The following is a 24,788-nucleotide window of genomic DNA, read 5'->3' as shown; positions in this document are numbered from 1 at the left end:
TAGATTAGTTTTTTAAGTGTAAGTGGGGCTAAAGTTTGGATTTTTAAAAGTATGCTAAAGTCTGGATTAGACTTTTGGGGTTTTGGGGTAGGTTTATGTGGAAGACATAGGACTAAGTCTTAGGTTAAAGTTTTGGTTTGAGTTTAAGATTAATGGGTTTTTTTTAAGGTTAGGGGTTAATATTAGTTTTTGGTTAAGATTAAGTTCTGCTTGGGTTTATGTTTAAGGTTTAAATTAGTGTTTTCACGCCTGTAGTTGGTTTCTGTGGTCTGAATCAGTTGATAAGTTTGTTTGCTTGGAGCGTTTTCCTGCTGGTTTGGTTTGTTTTCAGAAATGAGCAGTGAACGCTGCACATATGAGGTTCAGTGTGTAAACAGTTTAGCATGGAGCAGCAGTAGAGATTAGCATTAGTTATTAGCTGTAGTAATTACACTCTGGCTAATAAATCAGGTTAAACTGCACCTGAACATCCGTTTACGTTTAGCTCAAACATGAGAATTCTATTTTGATAGTCGGGTCGGATCGAGTTCTGATCACTTTCTCACCACAAATAGAACCGATCCAGAGTTGGTTTGGAACCGGACCAAGACCACATCCTCTCTCTGGTCTCTGCACGTTTGTTTTGGTCTGATCCTGATTATGAATACTGATTTCACACCTGTTGAAATGAACTGCACCAACAGTACAAACCAACCAGAGTCTGATTTAACCAAACCAAAAACTGCTGGTGTGAAAAAACCCATAGTCGACTTTAGGACATATCAGTGAGATTTTAATACTGTAGATGTTTAGTTGAAAGTAAGATAAAGCTGTGTGTACTTGAGTTCCTTTGTTTTAAAAACTCAATATTCCAAATAAAGCACAGTAATTGTGAGTGTAAGAGTGAGTGAATGAGTGTGCGAGTGCATAATGATGTGGAATAAACAGAAATAAAACATTTCCAATGCACACATGACAAACTGCACAGCAGCAAACAGCCGAGTTTAATCGTTTAATCCTCTGAGCAATAACGCAAGAATGCAACTCATCTTCCATGTCGTTCCCACAGCGTTCCCGGTTTCCTGCCGGCGGAATTCGGTGATTGATATCACGCAAATCAATCCTCTGAGTCTATTAGGAACAGTAAGAATAGCTGTTAAATTGAGTGTAGAGTGTTAATTAGCCGAGTCCGGTGAGCAACTCGCAAATCAATTAACTCGACCGGACGATTCCTTCCCTCCCCAGCGTTCGGATCTGAACCGCTAACAAATCATTCATCACCCGTCGCCCGGGGCGACCCACGCCACGCCGTGCGCTCCAGTCCGATATGAAAGCGTTAAAACACTCAGAATGTCAACGAAACAATGACGACTGTTAAACAGGAACCCGGGCCAGAAACCCCGGTTCTGAACGAGGCCTTTCTTCCGATAAAAAAAGCATCGGAACCACGGCGACGAGTTCTCTGTGTTTTAGTTTATTTCAGGTTTTATTTTCTGTTTGTTCTGAGGTGGTTTAGGAATGATGGTGAAGCTGCAGCTCAGAGAACAATTTCCTCCATCAGGAGCTTCATAAAAAACACCACCTTCATTTCTCCTGACTCTAGATTCATACCAGCCCCTTACCTCCGGGAGAGAGAGAGAGAAAGAAAGCGAGTGAGAGACAGAGAGAGAGAGACAGAGAGAGAGAAATAATAATAGAGAGAATGATAGAGACAAGAGAGACAGAAAAAGAGAGCGAGAGACAGAGAGGACAATAAAGTGAGCAAAATTAAGAGAAATATACAAAGAATGAGCGAAAGAGGGGATCATATAGATAGAAAGCGAGACAGAGAGAATGAAAAAGAGAGAGAGATAAAGAAAGGACAAGAAAAACAGTAAAATAAAGGGCTGTGAATGTGAGAAAGAGAGAAAAATAAAGTGTGTGAGAGAGATAAAGAGTAAGTGAGAGAGAGAGAGAGAGAGAGAGAGAGAGAGATGGATAAAGGGTGTAAAAGAGAGTGAAACAGTAAAGAGAGAGAGGTATATATACATAAGGAGTGAGAAATGAAGAGAGAGAAAGAAAGAGAGACAGAAATGAACAGAGAGAGAAATAAAGAGAAAGAGAGAGAAATAAAGAGAGAAAGAGTCAGAGATAAATAAAGAGAGAGAGAAAGAGAGAAAGAGAGAGAGAGAGAGAGAGAGAGAGCTGGTTTGTCCTTGTATCACTATCACTAACACTATCACTAACACTATCACTATCACTAACACTATCACTAACACTATCACTAACACTAACACTATCACTAACACTATCACTAACACTAACACTATCATTAACACTATCACTAACACTATCACTAACACTAACACTATCACTAACACTATCACTAACACTAACACTAGCATTAACACTATCACTAACACTATCACTAACACTAACACTAACACTAGCATTAACACTATCACTAACACTATCACTAACACTATCACTATCATTAACACTATCACTAACACTATCACTAACACTATCACTAACACTAACACTAGCATTAACACTATCACTAACACTATCACTAACACTATCACTAACACTATCACTATCATTAACACTATCACTAACACTAACACTAGCATTAACACTATCATTAACACTATCACTAACACTAACACTAACACTAACACTAGCATTAACACTATCACTAACACTAACACTATCACGAACACTATCACTAACACTATCACTAACACTATCACTAACACTATCACTATCATTAACACTATCACTAACACTATCACTAACACTAACACTATCATTAACACTATCACTAACACTATCACTAACACTAACACTAACACTATCACTATCACTAACACTATCACTAACACTATCACTAACACTATCATTAACACTATCACTATCACTATCACTAACACTATCACTATCACTAACACTATCACTAACACTATCACTAACACTATCACTATCACTGACACTATCACTAACACTATCACTAACACTATCATTAACACTATCACTAACACTATCACTAACACTAACACTAGCATTAACACTATCACTAACACTAACACTAGCATTAACACTATCACTAACACTATCACTAACACTATCACTATCATTAACACTATCACTAACACTAACACTAGCATTAACACTATCATTAACACTATCACTAACACTAACACTAACACTAGCATCAACACTATCACTAACACTAACACTATCACTATCATTAACACTAACACTATCACTAACACTATCACTATCGCTAACACTATCACTAACACTATCACTATCATTAACACTATCACTAACACTAACACTAGCATTAACACTATCATTAACACTATCACTAACACTAACACTAACACTAGCATCAACACTATCACTAACACTAACACTATCGCTATCATTAACACTAACACTATCACTAACACTATCACTAACACTATCACTAGCATTAACACTATCACTAACACTATCACTAACACTATCACTATCATTAACACTATCACTAACACTAGCATTAACACTATCACTAACACTATCACTATCACTAACACTATCATTAACACTATCACTAACACTATCACTAACACTAACACTATCACTATCATTAACACTAACACTATCACTAACACTATCACTAACACTATCGCTATCATTAACACTAACACTATCACTAACACTATCACTAACACTATCACTATCATTAACACTATCACTAACACTGTCACTATCATTAACACTAACACTATCACTAACACTATCACTAACACTATCACTATCATTAACACTATCACTATCACTATCATTAACACTAACACTATCACTAACACTATCACTATCACTAACAATAATACATACTGACCTACACTAACACTATCACTATCACTAACACTATCACTAACACTAATAAATACTGACCTACACTAACACTATCACTATCACTAACACTATCACTATCATTAACACTAACACTATCACTAACACTATCACTAACACTAATACATACTGACCTACACTAACACTATCACTAACACTATCACTAACACTATCACTAATAAATACTGACCTACACTAACACTATCACTAACACTATCACTATCATTAACACTAACACTATCACTAACACTATCACTAACACTAATACATACTGACCTACACTAACACTATCACTAACACTATCACTATCACTAACACTAATACATACTGACCTACACTAACACTAACACTATCACTATCACTAACACTATCACTATCATTAACACTAACACTAACACTATCACTATCACTAACACTAATACATACTGACCTACACTAACACTATCACTAACACTATCACTAACACTATCACTATCACTATCATTAACACTAACACTATCACTAACACTATCACTATCACTAACACATACTGACCTACACTAACACTATCACTAACACTATCACTATCATTAACACTAACACTATCACTAACACTATCACTATCACTAACACTATCACTATCACTAACACTAATACATACTGACCTACATTAACACTATCACTAACACTATCACTATCACTAACACTAATACATACTGACCTACACTAACACTATCACTAACACTATCACTATCACTAACACTAATACATACTGACCTACACTAACACTATCACTAACACTATCACTAACACTATCACTATCACTAACACTATCACTATCACTAACACTATCACTATAATTAACACTAACACACACTGAGCTACACTAACACTAATACACACTGAGCTACACTAACACTAGCACTATCACTATCACTAACACTAACACTATCACTTAAACTAACACTATCACTGACACTAACACACACTTAGCTACACTAACACTAATACACACTGAGCTACACTAACACCATCACTTACACTATCACTTACACTAAAACACATGAAATGAACTGTGTTCAGGTAAATTTCTGGCTTATTTCTATCTTTTCAACAAAAAAACACTGGCAGTGCTTCACTGACTGAATACAACCTAGACGGACGCCAACAGCCAGACGTTCATTGCTATCTTGGCAGCTTATCACACAATCGTGAACACACAGCAGCAGAAACCCAACTTTTTAAGTCAACAATTAACAGAATACTAAATAAAATAACATTAGTGTTCCTGTAAATGAGCTGCTGGAGCTCCTTCACAGCGTGAACGATCAGATCAGTTTCCTCTGCTGAGGTAGCTGCGCCGTTAAAATACCAATCTGCCAAAATCAGAATGTACCTGCCTCTTAAAGGTAAAGATGATCAAGTGACACTCTGATTAGTTTATTTCACATTAAACCCAAATACAAAACACACTCATGATTAGTTAATATTCGAGCAGCACAACGTGTACTTTTCCTGCTGTTACGATAGCAAAGACACACTGACACGCCCTAAATCAAGCTGCACGGTTCGTAGTTGACGGCTCGCCTATAGATCACTAAAACAGGGCCCATGATCTTTTCTCATTACTTTGTGTTCATCTTCGCAGTTTCGTATTTGAGCACAATGTTCTTTTGGAGATTAATAATCACGCTGGCTGGAACATCGGACACTGAGGATCTTTTTTTATTTTATTTTGTTTGTTTTTTTCTTCGAAAACATCAGTTTGAAGCCGCAGCACTTTTTTTTACGCTGTCTTTTTGATGCATCTCCTCTCCTGTCATGCCTGGATTCACTCTGGCTGAGACTTATCTGCGTCTTTGACACCAATCGGTCAGATCAGAAGCGTTTGGATTGAGCAAACAAACCGAGGAAGCTGCAGTTTTCAGTGGCTCTGCTGGAAGCTGGAGGGGAAGTCTGTCCCCGGCTCTGATTTATTTCAGGTGACACAAATCTTCCCCTGCTTTACATTCCTGGCGTTTCTGGCCTAAATGAGTGGAATGTGGAGTCGGAATTCGCTCCAGGCCTCAAACTCCTCTGGACTGTTCGTCTTCTCCAGGCGACTCCGGGCGACTCCGGCTTGCTTGCAGGCTGGAACTGCTGGAGGTGGAGCCGTGGCGGGGTTCCTGGCCCTGTCCCTGCCGGGATCCTCGCTGTGTTGTGGAATGGAACGCTGTCGTGTCGGATTCTCCTCACATCTCGGGGATTACACAAGCGCCGAGCGCTGCGGCGGGAACGCTGGTGGAAGGGCAGGAGGACTGGAACCTGCAGATCTCTGATTTCAGGAGCTTTGGTGCTCCGTGTGGAGAACTGGAGAGACCTGAGATTCATTAATCTCTGCAGACTCACACCAAACCCAGACAGTAACTTTATACATGTAACTGTATTATTATTATCAGTGTATCTCAGTCAGAGTAGTACAAAGGAAAATAGGGTGAAATAAAGGATATTTTGGGGTTTGGATAAGATTTGCAATTTATGAAATGTATTACTCAGAAAAACATTCTACTGTTATATTCTGTGGAGGGATGCTTTTTATCCCTTTTTATAAAATTCACAGGTTTAATATCCCTTAGCCCTATGAGTTTTATAAAATTCAACGGTTTGGTATCCCTAAGATTATGAGTTTTATAAAATTCATGTTTTATAAAATTCACAGGTTTTATATCCCTTAGATTTAAGAGTTTTATCAAATTCACAGGTTTTATATCCCTTATATTATGATTTTTATAAAAAATCACATTTTTTAGCTTTTAGATTTATGAGTTTTAAAAAATTTACAGTTTTCATTTTTAAGCATTTCCGTTTTCATGTTTTGATGTGATGTAAAGCACAGATCCACAGAGAACTAATGGAAATCTATCGACTGTTACAAGCAGCAGTGTTTCCTCAATAAAAGCTGGAGTTTTTGGGGCATTTTTTATAAAATCAGTCCAGAGATTTGTGTTCAATAAAAGCTAATGTTCTCGCTGTGTTCTAGACGACAATGTGTTAATAGCCTGGACACTCGATATGAACAGCTTCAATCTTCAAACACCTTTACCCAGAGGGTGTGTGTTCTGGTGTGTGTGTGTGTGTGTTTATTCAGTCGATCTCCAAACATAAGTAAATCCAGTTTTGTTTAATTTAAAACCTTAAAGGGTAACTACATTTTTGTTTTATCTGACTCCACCCTCAGCTCAAATTTGAAAAAGGCTGAAAAATGGAAGGGGTAGTTTGGAAGTGATGTATGGGCACTGGGTGATGTATGGGTTTAGGGGCGGGGCAGAAGTGAGACCTGAGAGCTGAGGATGGAGTCAGCTCAAATCAGGGGGTTTCCTGCCCTTTTAATGAAAAAAATATGGTTAAACGTTTTGTTTAACCATGCTTTTTTAAGGCAGCATTTAAATGTTTTTAGTTGAAGCTGCTAATATTATTTGCAGTATGGAATAATTAAACATAAGCCACAGTTAATTAAATACTAGATTTAAAACAACAGGCCAGGATTTTTGTTAATAGTCTGCATGACATTACACCTCTAAATCTTGAGGATTTCTATTCATGCAGTACATAAAAAAGCTTTCATGTTTAATGAAGAACTTTACTGATTGTAATTGTAATAGAAAATATAAAAAATAGTTTAGTAAATCTGCTAATGTAAAAATATAATGAATAAAATCATAAAATTGTCTCTTTTCTGAACTTCATTTTAAAATCAATATATTCCTGAATATAAATCAAACAGTTAATGTCCTCCAAACCTTTCGTTTCATTATGTTTGTCTACTTTTTACGTCTATTTTCCAACATGCAGTTTTTGAAGGGTTTTCAGAATTTTCAGAATGTAAATATATTATTTTACTGCAGAAAAAAGGGTTTTATATCACCTACACATGTAGCCCGTGTACAGGATAAGGCATTTTAAGGGGTTAAAATGTAATAATTTGATAGAACCATTTCTAACCCCATAATTTCCACTGCTATACATCAGCCATGTTTCCTTCTACTACTCTATTAGTGATAAGAAGTGATAATAATAATAATAATAATACAGTAACTTGCTGCTTTAAAACACCTTCACTCAGAGGAGAGAGAGAGAGTGTTAGAAGGTAAAGGATGTGGATCTGCTGGGGGTGAAGAACGGTGAGGAGCATGACTGCAGTTCAGACGTTATCTGTCCTGATTGCCGGGGGACCTGCAGCCGCCGCGCCTCAAATGAGGCATGAAACAGAAAGAGACGCCGCCTCCAAAAAGAGACTTGCTTAAAATATTCAGCCTTCGTCCTCCGTCTTTTGTCCCCGGCCGGTGCGGGACATCCATTGTCGGAGGATGTCCCCCCCGGGCCGGGCCGGGACAGGGAAGGGGAACCGGGACGGCTCCATCTGTTCCTGAAGCCGCAGTGATAAGCGCTCCAATTACACAGGAAGTGGGGCGATGTCCCGCTGATATTTCAGTAGCGTTACAGCAGGTAGAGATCCACTGATTAGCGGCTAACGCTAACACTCTCACTTCTTCTGCTGCTGGAGTGATGAGATCACAAAGCATCAAATCATAGAAATACACTATAAATACATATAAAAATACATATAAACATACAGTATATACTAATACACACAGAACACCTGTGCCTCCACTCACTGGCCACTTTACTGGAAACAAACTACCCTGTGATTTCACTCACTGGCCACATATTTAGGATGTAACTGAGATGTAACAGGGATGTATTTATGTTATATTTAGGATGTAACTAGGATGTATTTGGGCTACATTTGGGACATAGCAGGGAGGTTATTGGGATGCATTTGGGATGTAACTGGAGTGAAACAGGGATGTTTTTCGAATTTAACAGGAATGCATTTGGGATGCATTTGTGTTGTACTTGGGATGTATTTAGCATGTAACTGGGATGTAACAGGGATGTATTTAGGATGTCACTGGGATGTATTTAGGATGTAACTGGCACGTAACAGGGATGTATTTAGGATGTCACTAGGATGTATTTAGGATGTAACTGGGATGTAACAGGGATGTATTTAGGATGTAACTGGCACGTAACAGGGATGTATTTAGGATGTAACAGGGGTGTATTTAGGATGTAACTGGGATGTAACAGGGATGTATTTAGGATGTAACTGGCACGTAACAGGGATGTATTTAGGATGTAACAGGGGTGTATTTAGGATGTAACTGGGGTGTATTTAGGATGTAACTGGGATGCAACAGGGATGTATTTAGGATGTCACTAGGATGTATTTAGGATGTAACTGGGATGTATTTAGGATGTAACTGGGATGCAACAGGGATGTATTTAGGATGTCACTGGGATGTATTTAGGATGTAACTGGCACGTAACAGGGATGTATTTAGGATGTAACTAGGATGCAACAGGGATGTATTTAGGATGTAACTGGGATGTAACAGGGATGTATTTAGGATGTCACTGGGATGTATTTTAATGTATTTTGGATGTGTATAGGATGTATTTGGGATGCAACAAGGATGAAACATGGATGTATTTAATATGTAACAGGGATGTAACTGGGATGTAACAAGGATGTATTTGGAGTGTATTTGGGATGTTCTTAGGATGTATATGTGATGCATCTGGAATGTAACAAGGATGTATATGGGATGTAACAGGGATGCATTTGGAAGGCCTTTGGGCTGTATTTAACATGTATTTATGATGTATTTAAGATATTCTTGTATATATTTGGTGTATTTATTGTTCCCTTGATTATGATTGTGTCTGTCTTAAGTCCGTCTCTGTGGTGAGTTTGAATATGATGTTGAAAGGCGAGAGGAAAATAGAGTGGTGTTGCTTCATTAATTTAGTAGTGAAGTGAGCAGTAAGACAGATGAGCAGTAAGACAGATGAGCAGTAAGACAGATCAGGATAAAGCCTGAAGCAAAAAGCTATTAAAGCTCTTCCTTATCTACCTCCCGCCAAACCCTGCCGGATATTTCTGGAACAAGTGTGCAAAGATCCTCCACATTAGTTACAGGATAAACTCTGAGGACTAAATCACTCTGACGGGCAGTCACCTGACCAGCCCGCCCTGTTTATAGCAGGAAAAGTGAGTTTATACACAATTAATTTACTATAATCCCCTTCAGTCTGTTCACACAGAAACCGGATTAACCCCGACTGACCTGCTGAACTCTCTCTCAGGTTCAGCTCAGTTTATATCCTGAGAAAAAACAACAGGCTCCTCATTTAACCCTCTACTGTTTCTGTTATGTAAATGTATGGTCTGTTTTCCACCACTATGAATTATTTAATGACATATTCATTGTCTAATGTTATTATTCTGTGTCTACTAAGAATAATTCACTGTCCACTATGAATTATTTGTAGGAGTTATCAGATATCCAGTTTGAATTGGTAATGTCTTTTATAAACTATTAATATTTCAGTACCTACATGAATGAATTACAGTATCCGTAATGAATTATTCAGTTTCCACTATGAAACATTCAACATCCATCATAACGTATTCAGTATCCACTATGAATTATTCAGTATCTGCTATGGATTATACACTATCTACTATGAATTATACAGTGTTCATTATGAACCATTCAGTATCCGCTATGGTTTATTCAGTATCCACTATGAATTATTCAGTATCCACTATGAATTATTCAGTATCCTCTATGAATTATTCAGTATATGCTATGAATTATTCAGTATCCACTATGAATTTTTTAGTATCCATTATGAAATATTTATAATCTGCAATTAATTATTCTGTAACTACTATGATTTATTCAGTATCCACTATGAATTATTCAGTATCTGCTATGGATTATACACTACTATGAATTATATACCGCTCATTGTAAATTATTTAGTATCCACTATAAAATTTTCAGAATTCACTATGATTTATTCAGTATTTCAAATGATTTATTTAGTTTCCACTATGATTTATTCAGTATCTTCTATGAGTTATTCAGTATCTATTATGATTTATTCAGTATCAACAATGAATTATTCAGTATCAATTAAAAATAATTTAGTTTCTACTATGATGTATTCAGTATCTTTTATGATTTATTCAGTATTTACTATAATTTATTCAGTATCTTCTATGATTTATTCAGTATCTACAATGATTTATTCAGTATCTTTTATGATTTATTCAGTATCAACTATGAATTATTCAGTATCAATTATAAATAATTTAGTTTCTACTATGATGTATTCAGTATCTTTTATGATTTATTCAATATCTACTATAATTTATTCAGTATCTACAATGATTTATTCAGTATCTTCTATGATTTATTCAGTATCTTCTATGATTTATTCAGTATCTTCTATGATTTATTCAGTATCTTCTATGATTTATTCAGTATCTTCTATGATTTATTCAGTATCTTCTATGATTTATTCAGTATCTACTATGATTTATTCAGTATCTTCTATGATTTATTCAGTATCTTCTATGATTTATTCAGTATCTTCTATGATTTATTCAGTATCTTCTATGATTTATTCAGTATCTACTATGATTTATTCAGTATCTTTTATGATTTGTTCAGTATCTTCTATGATTTATTCAGTATCTACTATGAATCATTCAGTATCAATTATTCCATATTCCATATCTACTGTGGATAATTCAGTTATTACTATGACTTATTAAGAGTCCACTCTGATGTATTTTAGTATTCACTATGAATTAATCAGTAGCCACTATGAATGATTGAGTTCCTTCTGAGTTATTAAAAATCAACAAGGATTTTTTATTAACTGTCTACTTTGTCTATTGTTAAATATCCAATATAAATTGTTAATATCTTCTATAAACTGTAAATCTTTTGATATATACTTTGAATGATGTAATATCTGTACTATTATTCAGTATCTACTCTACTGTGAAGAATTCAGCATCCACTGTGAGTTAGTAGCAGTGTACCTGCTGTAAATGGTTCAGTATCCAGTATGTATCGTGCATGTATTATTGAGTGTCTGTATTGAGGAACTGAAAGAGGAGCTGAATCCAGAGTGGATTTATTATGAGCCTCGTTTCTGTGATTAACCCTGATTGACACCGCCCCCTGCACCCACACCCTCCCCCCCCCCCAGTCGTGTATTTTGGTAGCGTGTTGGAGGCTCGGCCTGCGGTCTGAGGTCTGAAGGATTTCAGGTTTCAGGTTATACGTTAGCGCTTAGCGAGGTTAGCGTTTAGCGAGGTTAGCGTTTAGCGAGGTTAGCGTATTAGCGCGTGTGGAGTCAGAGGTGGCATTAGCGCTGATTTGGCTGGTTTAACACGTTGACCCCTTTCGCCTCCATTACCGGGGCCTTCAACCTGGCAGCGCCGCGCCTCCCACGGCTTAATTAACAATGTAAATCAAACCGAGTGCTGCGGGATTCCTTAATTAAGGCATTTAAATACTGGGTTGCGGCTAAAGAGCTTTGCTAGCAGGTTTTAGCGCGTTCCCTCTGTCTTTATTATAGCCGGAGCTGCCGGGATCGATGGCAGGAAGCTTGTGAATTCGGTGATATTAGGTAAAGTATATCGTTAGCGTCCCCGGGCTTGTAATCGAAGGTAATTATGAATGTATTGGCTTATTTGTTTGTGTTTGTAGCTCGTGCGAGTGAGTGTGTGAGTTTTTTTTTCGTAATAATTCATACATACTAATGCGCTCCCCATGCGCTCCCTTGGGTTATTAAACCGGTAATAGAGCTTGAGATTTTGCAGTGTGTATAAAAATGTGTGTGTGTGTGTGTGTGTGAGATATTATGAGGAACAGACTGACGGTTTGGGGTCAGGCAGACTGATTTGCAATGCTGCTACATTCATGGTCACGTAGGCAAGATGGCAAAATAACAGAGCGAGCGAAGCTCTCCATCCAGCACTTAGAATCCATCCGTAGATGAGTGTGTGAGTGTGTGTGTTTGTGAGTGTGTTGTATATGTGTGTGTGTGTGTGTGTGTGTGTGTGTGTATGCCACTTGAATATTTTCCAGTTTCTTTTGCAGAAATTGCCGCTGCATTCCGAGTCTATAGATCTATCCGACATGCCTCAGCTGCTTGACAAAAAGTAAAAAAAAAAAAAAAAGGCAACAAAGGGACAAAATTCGTCCAGCAGAAGCTAATAATCCATAAAGCCATCAGACCCGAGTGCCAGACAGCCCCGTATGATCAGCTGCCATTCCTTAATTGATGCTTTACCCAGAAACCCTCAAATAATGCAAAGAAAACAAGTTCATATTCATAAAGTTTTAAGAGTTCAGAAATCATCAATATTTGGTGGAAACCTGAATAACCCTGTTTTTTAATCACAGTGTTCATGCATCTTGGCATCATGTTCTCCTCCACCATTCTTACACACTGCTTTTGGATAACTTTGTGCTTTACACTCCTGGTGCAAAGATTCAAGCAGTTCAGCTTGGTGGTTTGATGGCTTGTGATCATCCATCTTCCTCTTGATTATATTCCAGATTTTTTCAATTTGGTAAAATCAAAGAAACTGATCATTTTTAAGTGCTCTCTTATTTTTTTCCCAGAGCTGTTTATCATCTGAGCTATGGATGATTATTCATAATTTTAGGATTTAGGATTTAGCTTGGTTTATACTTGAAGCATCATATATAGTCTGAGAGGATGTATGCCAAAATGCTGCTATCCATCTATCCGTCTGTCCGTCTGTTTGTCTATCTATCTATCTATCTATCTATCTATCTATCTGTCTGTCTGTCTGTCTGTCTGTCTGTCTGTCTGTCTGTCTGTCTCTGTTTATCTATCTGTCTGTCTGTCTTTCTGTCTGTCTGTCTGTCAACACTGGTAGTGAGTTGTTGTAGCGACCTGGAAAACCTTAAGTGGATTAATATGTAATGCACATTAGTTAACATTAATATGTATATTCTCCTACTGATCATATGGAATGGATTCTTTCACGACGCAATAAAAATATAAAACTGAAATTTTATGACAAAAGAGTAATTACTAAATAAGGCTTTGAGAGCAAGGCTTGAATCCTTTACCAGGCAGGGTTACAAGACATGCTACATGAAATAAAACATATATAGATATTATATGCCACAGCATTATTTATTTTTTCTCTATTGTAGTATCCACTACAAGTAATCCAGTGAAACTAGACCAGCATGATATTTCCTGTTTAACTCTGTCTATAGAAATGACTCTTCAACCTCAGTATCACTACAGAAGCACTCTCATATCCATTGCTGTAATTTTATTTGATGGTACAGACGGTTTGGGTCTTTTAGAGCCTCGGGCTGGCCGGCGGTCGGGCGGCATGGAGCGGCTGTAGCCTGTGGCTGAATGAGTGTGTGTTTATCCCTCAGGAGAGGCTATTTGAGGCAGATTGGTGGGGTTACTGAGACAGACCGCATGCAGTCAAACAGAAAATGACCTGGTGGTGAAGTGCTGCAGACTCCGAGCTCTCAGAGCGTCCAGCACAGAGACACTGACCGAGATCCTCACCAGCTCATCTCCAGCACAGAGCCAGAGGACAATCACAGCTCTTCCAGCAGCCACAACAAACACAGCACAGTCCAAACATCTGCACCCTGGCCTTTCACTTATATTAAACCTAAAAAGGAGCAAATGCTCTATCTATCTATCCGCCTGTCTGTCTGTCATCTGTCTGTCTGTCTATCTATCTATCTGTCTGTCTGTCTGTCTGTCTGTCTATCTATCTATCTATCTATCTATCTATCTATCTATCTATCTATCTATCTATCTGTCTGTCTGTCTGTCTGTCTGTCTCTGTCTATCTATCTATCTATCTATCTGTCTGTCTGTCTGTCTCTGTCTATCTATCTGTCTGTCTGTCTCTATCTATCTATCTCTCCATCCGTCTGTCAATCTATCTATCCGTCTGTCTGTCTGTCTGTCATCTGTCTATCTATCTATCTATCTATCTATCTATCTATCTATCTATCTATCTATCTATCTATCTATCTATCTATCTATCTATTGATTTATTGATTGATAAGCTGATTGATTTATTGATTGATTAGTTGCCTCTCCTGTTTCTTTTTCCGTCTGTCTGTCTATCTGTGTATCTACATATGTACATATCTATCTGTCTCTATTTGTTTTACTGATTGATTGATCGATTCAATGATTAATTGATTGGTTGGCTCTCCTAAGTGGTGCTTAAACCTACAGTTTAAACAAACTGATCGAAAAGTATAATAAACTGATAATTATATTATATATTGGAGTAGATTATTAATTATTTCATAATTACTTTCTACTCGTCTATCAGTACACACTGCAGTTCATTTTATATTAGAGTAAAGTTTATATTCATGAACCGATATTTAGTATCTGATAGGAGAGAGAGAGAAAGTGATAGAATTATCCCAGACATTATATTATTTAATTATTTATTTGTTTAATTATTTATTTATTTGTTTATTCGTTTGTTTGTTGCAGATCCAGATTGGCAGATTTCCACATGAACTGTCAGACGACTCCGCACTCCATAACGAGCTGCCCTAACGATAACTACCACGGCTGCCTGGTGTCGTACGTGGGTCTGATCGGTGAGTGAGAGCCTCAGCTTCACTTTCACTTTAAATCTGTTTATTATCTGATCGTTCAGCCGCTCAGTCTGAGAGAGAGAGAGAGAGAGAGAGAAAGAGAGAGAGAGAGGTCCTCTCTAATCTGGAGGTTAATGGTTAGGTGAGAGTTCTCCACCGTAGTTCATTCAGTACAACTGTTTTTTTAATATTGGGTATCTGAAGTTAACTTCTTCAAATTTACTCTTTAATTCTATATAAATAAATAGTCTAAACACAGAGAGCGAGAGATGAGTGGGTAGAATCCATCTACAGAGCTTTCTGATCATTTTTACTGCTGTATAAAATATGGAGGTTTGGTTCTTGTTGGATGCGCTATGTTTTGAACGTTTGAGCTTATTTATAGCATGATTAGTATTGAGAGTTGCCAGGTTCGTTGATTCTCACCACATATAGGACTTGTTTAAAACTACAGTCAAGTGTGAAAATGAAAGGTTTTTTAGAGCTACTTTCAATAATGCTTTAAAAATAGTCTAAATTAGAATTAGTTTTGACAGAAGCCCACTCATACTGTTTTCTTATCTTCTGAAAAGTTGGTTTAAACACATATTTCTGCTGGAACTGGCAACCTTGTTCTGATTCCTGAGGTTGAAAGAACGTATCCTCCCAGCAAAAAACAGCAAAGAGAATGATACTGTATGAGCCACGGATATATCACAGAATGTATTAATGTGATTTGTAATAGTTTGCGATTGATAATTGTTTTGTAGAATCATCAGTTTTCGGATGATTTGGTAGATATTTTAAGCCGATATTTGCTGGGGTATTTATTGTATGCTGGAAACAAAATTGGCCAACCATAGCCATGCTACTTTCAAATCCACTGATTTAAGCTAATTTTAATGTATTTTTTATTCGTTTTAAATGTATAAAATTAACAGTAATTGTAAGTAAATATATTAAGTAAATTACACACATATATATTCTCTCTGAAATACACACACACACACACACACACACATATACATACATACAGCTTATTATCAGAGGAGAGCTGATTATCCAGTGGAGATGGATGGAGGTCAGTGGAGCTGATGGGGCTGCAGATACAGGCTATCCTACCCTGGGGTTGAAGGTCAGGCTGGGCCAGTAATACAGTTTACTGAATCAAGCCCCTCCCCTTTTCCCCCAAACCCCCCCCCCCCAGCACTTTCACAAGGACACTTTCACATCTTCACTCCAGCCATCAGTTCAGTCACGCTAAATCAGAATGACAAGTATGATTATCATCCTCTATGTGTGTGTGTGTGTGTGTGTGTTCTTGGCAGAGAGGTATAGTATGGTAGTAGAACTACTACACTTCTGTAATTAAGTAGTAAGATTCTTTATCTATTATTTTTTTTTCTCTTTCATTTTTACTTCACTACATATTTTGGATGAGTTTAATACTATTTAATACTATTACTATTAATATCTATCTTTCTACCTACCTATCTACCTACCTACCTACCTACCTACCTATCTACCTACCTATCTACCTACCTATCTACCTACATACCTACCTACCTACCTATCTACCTACATACCTACCTATCTACCTACCTACCTACCTACCTATCTACCTACCTATCTACCTACCTATCTACCTACATACCTACCTACCTACCTATCTACCTACATACCTACCTATCTACCTACCTACCTACCTACCTATCTACCTACATACCTACCTATCTATCTTTCTACCTACCTACATACCTATCTACCTACCTACCTACCTACCTACCTATCTACCTACCTATCTACCTACCTATCTACCTACATACCTACCTACCTACCTATCTACCTACATACCTACCTATCTACCTACCTACCTACCTACCTATCTACCTACATACCTACCTATCTATCTTTCTACCTACCTACATACCTATCTACCTACCTACCTACCTACCTACCTACCTACCTACCTACCTACCTACCTACCTATCTTCCTACCTATCTACCTACCTACCTACCTACCTATCTACCTACCTATCTACCTACATACCTACATACCTATCTATCTATCTATTTGCTCGATATTCTCTGATTGTGGTCAGTTGCAGGTTATTCGTAAGGAGTTGCCAGGTTTGTTGTTTCCCAACAAATATAGGGCTTGTTTAAAACTACAGTCACGGGTAAAAATTCAAAAGCTGTGAGTTGCGTTTTTAAAGCATAAAATAGTTTAAATTAAAATAGTTAAAAACAGAGTAAGATTAAGTTTTTGAGAGTAGCCCACTGATAGTTCTTACTTATTTTCCAAAAGGTGGGGTTAAACACATACTTCTGCTGGATCTGGCAACCCTGTTCTGATTTCTGTTCTGATGAAAAATGTATCCTCCCAGCAAAAGAAAAAAACAGTAAAGAGAATGCTAATGTGTGAGGCAAGGAGTTTGTTTCAATGTTCTGCACTGTCACTGGGTTTGATTAAATTGCTCATCATTGAGTGAATCAAGAGATCAAGCTGATCTTATAAAAGATCTCACTGCTCCCGTTCTGCCTTTAGAACTGCTTTCTGTAATAACTACTGTCACACCTTAGCTCAGGTCTGTCTTGTGTTTTTCCTCTTTTGGTCCCGTGTGCTCCTGCCCTCTGTTTTCCTGTCATGTGTTCCCAGCCATGTGCTAATGTTGTGTTTTTGTCCTGTCTCCACCCTAGCCCCACCCTGTCATTAGTTATTTATAACCCCGCCCCCTTGTTACAGATCCTCAGGTGTTTCCAGTTTCCTGTTCCCTCCTCATGAATATAAGCCCTTTTGTTTCAAGTCTTCCTTGCCTAGTCTTTTGCTTGCTGGTTAATTGCGTGTCTCTTGCTGCTTGTTGTTAGGTTCCTGTTTTGTAGTTAAGTCTTCTTGAGTTTATTCTTGTTTTGCATTTCCCTACTCGTGTTTGTTTTCTGTTTGTTTTCAGTGTAGATTTGTTTATCATGTTTGTTTGTTACTTTATTAGTTCATTTATTTAATAAATATATCTGCGTTTACGTCCGCCTCCTTATCCAATACAACTACACTAATAACACAGTACTGTACCTTTACTTTACTTTACAAAAAGTGTTGAATACTTTAGTACTTCTAATTACATATTCTACTCAAAGTAATTGTACTTTAACTCTACTCTGGATCTCTGATCCTCTGCTCTCTCAGGTTTAGACGTGACCCCGAACTACGTGGACTCCAACCACACCAACATCACCATCTCGCCGTGGTGCGGTTGCCGGGGCAGCGGGAACCAGGAGGCGGAGTGCGAGGCGTTCCTGCGGGACTTCCGGGAGAACGTGTGTCTGAGTGAGTTCCCTCACACCATCACCTCACGCCACACACCACTGAACAAACACCCAACCAGAGAAAAGCAGCTCAGTAATGAGAAAATCTGCATCTTCCATTAGACTGAGCTCAGACTGCCTGTTCACTCACATTACCTCCACCATCCAGCACCGCCCTGCTGAACATCACACAGCTCCAATCAGAGGAACAGGGTGAGATAAAGAGTGATACAGTGTGATAAACTGGTGATGTATATTGAATTAAAAGAGAACTAATCAGATTAATCACATATATAATCCTTTATAAGCTTTAAAATGGACATATTATAGAAACAAACTCACTTTTTGTGTGTTTTTTTGTTTCTATTCATGTCTTGACTGCCCCTATAAACACTATAAACACTCCAAACACCAAAAAAAGACAATGAAAAAAGAGTTTGGTGTTAGAAATCATTTGCTTCTATGAGCCGTCTGGATGCTCCTCCTGATGTCAACCTCCACCAGAGCCCCGCCCACTAGATCAGTTAAAAAAAACGTTTCCATTTCCGTCAGCTATGGGAGAAGAACGGACAGTACACATGGCAGGATTAGCCAGCAGACCTCGTCTGAAGAAGGGATCTGTAACTACTCTACGTTGCAAAACAGCAGATGAGGGAGATGTTAGAACTTTCAAATAATAAGTGTTGTGCTTCTATCGCAGTTAAGCATGAACTAGCTTGTTCATGTTTTTAGCCTTTTAGGACAAGCTAACACTAATGTGTGGTCAAACGCTCAGCGCAAACAGCTTATTTGCGTAAAAGTGACAGAGTCCTTAAACGTCTCATTCTGAGGAGGACGGAACTAGTGGAAATAGAGTTGTTAAGATCTCTTTATCTATATGAGAGAGTGATTTTGTGTGAAGAACTGTTTTGTTTAGAACATGTTTTGACCTACTCTATACCGTATATCTTGTGTAAAAAGAGATGTACTATGTTACTTTAAAAGCTTAATGATGGATCTTTAAATATAAAAAAACAGGAATGCATGTAAGATTGGCGCAAATAAAAAAGTGATATCCACACCTCGACTGTTTTGGATTAAAATACTCACTTATACACTTTGAGTGATAGTTAGAACCATTTTAATGTTTTTTTTATATATAGTATAACCAGGAAAATAACCATTCAAGCACTGGCATCTACAATTATTAACCATGTAGTGCCTGTGCACATACTGTACCCAGTGTAAACTGGTACTGACCTCTCAGAACTAATAATAATAATAAACCATACTGTATTCAGCACCACTGGAACTGTCTGCACGGGTTAAATTGGTGGGTGTGTGTAAATATACTGTGTGACATTTAGTGTGTAATTTAGTCCTGCTGAATTCAGCTCTGACTATTATTATTATACTTCTATTATTATTTATCTATAAGGGTTAGTATTATCTTTATTATATGTTTATTACTATTATTATTATATGTCTGGCCTCTGTGTGTGTGTGTGTGTGTGTAGGAAATGCTATCCAGGCGTTTGGTTACGGAGCTGATGCCGGTTTCCTCCCTTTCACTGAGTCTCAGTCGGCGTTTCCCTCAGAGAGACCCAACCTGCAGCCGGCCATCATCACCAAACCAGTCATCAGCTCCAACGACATCAAACCCGTCGACGGTGCCTGCGTCTTCTCCACCTGCGCCAACCTGAAGGTCAGAACCTCACCTCCACCTGTTCTGGGTCTGAGGATCCTTTATCTGGCTGTTGTTGCTGTTAAAAGCAATCAAATCCTCATCTACAGGGGTTGGACAATGAAACTGAAACACCTGTCATTTTAGTGTGGGAGGTTTCATGGCTAAATTGGAGCAGCCTGGTGGTCAATCTTCATTAATTGCACATTTCACCAGTAAGAGCAGAGTGTGAAGGTTCAATTAGCAGGGTAAGAGCACAGTTTTGCTCAAAATATTGCAATGAACACAACATTATGGGTGACATACCAGAGTTCAAAAGAGGACAAATTGTTGGTGCACGTCTTGCTGGAGCATCTGTGACCAAGACAGCAAGTCTTTGTGATGCATCAAGAGCCACGGTATCCAGGGTAATGTCAGCGAGATACCACCAAGAAGGACCAACCACATCCAACAGGATTAACTGTGGACGCTGTAAGAGGAAGCTGTCTGAAAGGGATGTTCGGGTGCTAACCCGGATTGTATCCAAAAAACATAAAACCACGGCTGATCAAATCACAGCAGAATTCAATGTGCACCTCAACTCTCCTGTTTCCACCAGAACTGTCCGTCACCACAATAAATTATTGTGGTCTAAAACCAGGTGTTTCAGTTTCATAGTCCAACCCCTGTAGTAGTCTCTGGCAATAGAGGCAGTTACTCCACAAAAATCTGGATAAACTCTTTTTAATAGCCTGAACTTTAGAAGACAGGGATGGAAAACACTTTACTGACTGAATTCAACCTAGACAGACGTCAACAGTCAGACGTTCATTGCTATCTTGGCAACACAGGTGGAACACACAACAGCACAAACCTAACTTTTACATCAACAATAAACAGAATACTAAATAAAATAACATTGCTGATCCCGTAAACGAGCTGCTGGAGCTCCTTCACAGCGTGAATGATCAGATCAATTTCCTCTGCTGAGAAGCGTTAAACACGTCCAGGTAGCTGCACCATTAAAATAGCAATCCGCCAAGTCCCCAAAGTCAGAGCTCACCTGACTCTTAAAGGAAAAGATGAGCAAGTGACACACTGATTGGTTTATTTCATTTTACACCCAAAATTAACCACACCCATGATTAATTAAGATAATTAGTACATGCCTTTTGTGTCGCGTTTCGAGCTGCACAAGGTGTACTTTTCCTGTCGTTACGATAGCAAAGACACACTGACACGCTGCACTGTGCTCAGTTGATGGCTCCCCTACAGATCAATGACAATGTGGTGTCTTTTGTGTCGAAGCATGGTTGATATATGCTTGAGGTAATAAAAAGTTAAAATTAGATACATACATACATACATTTTGCACATTTCGGTGTACTTTTCCCGTCATTACGATAGCAAAGACGCACTGACACTCCCTAAATCAAGCTTTACGATGCATGGCTCACCTATAGATCGCTAAGATAGGGTCGCTAACAATGTGTCTTTTGTGTCGTAGCATAGTTGACAGGAGAATATAAAGTGATTAAGCTGGATAATAAGATTTTTGTGTATCCTGATGTATTATAAATTTGATGAATAGTCAAAATAAGTCATTTTTGTACAGTTTTGAGGGCCTGAAGGCACAGTATTCTGATATCAACCCCCCTGCACAGTTCCAGTACATGGACCCCATTGTGTAGCTCTGATTCAGGAGACGTTACTGGTGTTCTTCTTTAACTGGGAGGCTAATTGGAGCAGTCTGAACTCTGGAATGTTCTGCAGAGCAGTTTGTAAAGGTTTATTGATGAGCTGCTCTATCTGCTCCTGATGGACAAAGCTCTGGAGATATCTCATCACTGCAGATCTGACACCACAAGAATAATTAAATTTCTGCTCAGACATGACATCAATCAAACCTCAACCCTCAGCTCGTTCATCATCATGCGAGGGTGTGTGTGTGAATGTGTGTGTGTGTGTGTGTGTGTGTGTGTGTCGGCTAACTGATTAAAACGTGCCCATGCTCACACTAGTCATTATAATGTGTATAGAATACTTACGTATCTCAAAAAAAATTTAATATCATTGAAAAGTTATTTTATTTCAGTAACTCAGTTCAAAATGTGAAAGTCATATATTATATAGATGTATTACACAAAGAGTGATCTATTTTAGGTATTTATTTATTTTATTGTTGATGATTATTTATGCCTTACAGCCAATGAAAACCCAAAAATCACTGTCTCTGAAAATTTGAATATTATATTCTAGGACCAATTGGTACTGTTTTGGCAGTGTGGGCAGTGTGCCAAGTCCTGCTGGAAAATGAAATCTGCATCTCCATAAAAGTTGTCAGCAGCAGAGGCAAACATGAAGTGCTGTAAGATTTTGTGGGAAAACAAAACTGCGCTGACTTTAGACTTGATAATAAAACACAGTGGATCAACACCAGCGGATGACAGACATGACTCTACAAACCATCACTGATCATCAGTACATTTTACATTTCATTTGTAAATCAAGGGAGCGGAGTCTGGAGGAAGAGTGGAGAGACACACAGTCCAAACTGCTTGAGGTTTAGTGTGAAGTTTCCACCAATCAGTGATGGTTTGGAGAGACATGTGATCTGCTAGTGTTGGCGTCATTTGAGCTTCAATGAGCCGTTTGGATGCTCCCCCCTTATTGTGACCTCACCATAAATCGGGAAACCTGCATAGAGACACCCTGGCTCCACCCCTCACCCATAAACCCCTACCAGAGCCCCACCCACTAGATCAGTTGAAGAAACATTGACCATTTCTCTTTGCTCGTTAAGAACCTCAGACAGTACAAACAGCAGGATTAGCCAGCAGACTTTGTCTGAGGGAGGGATCTTTACTGTACCTACTGTCTATGGCAAGTCAGCAGATGTCTGACATGTCTCACAGGTTCTAGATATTGAACAGGTACATCTTTTACAGCCCTTTTACTCATTTATTAAGCAGAATGTTCTGGTTTTTACACAGTGTTTTACACAGTGTTCCTCACAGCAGGTTGTTCTACAAAGGGTTATTTGTTGACCTACATGGTAAGAACTCAGTAAAACCAGAGAAATAAGCACTGACTTCTTCAGTGTAAGGAGACTGTATTGATACTTCATTGATCTGTATTGATCATCATTGGAGCTTGTATCTCACACTTACCTGGTTAATATCTAGAACCTGTGAGACATTTTTGTGTGATTAGGCAAGACTGTCCTCGTACTTACCATCTTGTTACCCAAAATAATTACTTAGTACTTTGTGAGCTTGTACCTCACAATTACCTGGTTAGTACCTAGAACTTAGGGGACTGTAAAAGAAAGGGTTACCGAACTTTCAAATAATAAAAGAGTTTTGTTCCTCTGTCACAGTTAAGCATGAACTGGCTTGTTTGTTTTACCAGCGTGTTTTACCCAGAGACTGTAAAAAAAGATGGACGCCGTGTCGCCGTTCCCATTCATTCAATGAAAATGAAGCCAAAATCTTCCTCCATGTTGGCGATCCTGAAACCCGAGTCTGCGCAGTAGAGACCAGAGGAGGGAGAAAGACTGTGGAGAAACAGCCTACTCATTTAAATAACCCCGCCCCTGAGGGCTGCCTCCACAGAGCTCACACAGTCTATGGTCCCACCCATACAGGCATTGGTCCCACCCGGCTAGGTGTAACCCAGCCCTTTTACAATAACCACACCTTTTTAAATATAGAGCTGAATAACATTTAAAATTTGACAATATAAGCAGAGGTTACAGTAGCTGTTACATTTAAATAATGGAGGTAGAATTACAGTATATTAGAAAAAAAACCTGATTGAAAGTTGTCTGTTTTGCCGTTGAAACCTATGGGGATGGGTGGAGTTACACAGCTTTCTGCAACCGAACAGCAGGGGGCGCCTGACCAGTTGTGGCTTCACTTTCGAGAGACGATGCTCTGTCCAGCTATACACAGTCTATAGTTTCACCATTTAGCACATACTAACGCTAACAAGTGCAAAATGCTAATCATAAATATGGGGTGTGGCCAGCGACAGCTTATTTTTGTATAAAAGTGACAGAGCTCTTTATTAACGGCTCATTCTGAAAGGGACAGAAACTGGTGAGGGTAGAGTTGGTGAGATCTCTTTATATTTATATGAGGGTGATTGTGATTTTGAGTAAAGAAATTTATGAACATGTTTTTACCTGCTTGATTTGGACCAGTTTGCAGGTTCATAATTTATCAGGACCGCGCCGCCGCCGCGCCTGTTCACTTTTGTGAAATGAAATGTTGCCTTCTGGGAAGAACAGGATGTTTTGATAATATTTAAAGGCAGAATCACAGAATCGTTTTCTGATGGGAATACGAGGTTGCGAGTGTGTGTATGAGTGTGTGTGCACTCAGGAGGAAGCGAGGCACGCCAGAGCTCATGAATAGAGCGAGAAATGTGAAATATTATGCATGAGTCATCAATATTCCGCTCCAATATCTCCACAATGG

General features: G+C 38.4%; 1 protein-coding gene across 1 annotated transcript in view; it reads left to right on the top strand.

Annotated features, from left to right (window-relative positions):
- Positions 1-24,788, top strand: part of gfra2b (GDNF family receptor alpha 2b) — a 96,236-nt gene that overhangs the window by 58,860 nt on the left and 12,588 nt on the right. Inside the window, exons 5-7 of the mRNA XM_007228839.4 lie at positions 15,277-15,386; positions 18,547-18,687; positions 20,162-20,349. Of these exons, the coding sequence (XP_007228901.2) occupies positions 15,277-15,386; positions 18,547-18,687; positions 20,162-20,349 (439 nt within the window). The remainder of the gene's footprint in view (positions 1-15,276; positions 15,387-18,546; positions 18,688-20,161; positions 20,350-24,788) is intronic.

The sequence above is a fragment of the Astyanax mexicanus genome, chromosome 20 (genome assembly GCF_023375975.1).
Source record: "Astyanax mexicanus isolate ESR-SI-001 chromosome 20, AstMex3_surface, whole genome shotgun sequence".
Classification (NCBI taxonomy): Eukaryota; Metazoa; Chordata; class Actinopteri; order Characiformes; family Acestrorhamphidae; genus Astyanax; species Astyanax mexicanus.
Note: the sequence above shows the minus strand (reverse complement) of the source record. Positions and strands in the feature narration are given on the sequence as shown.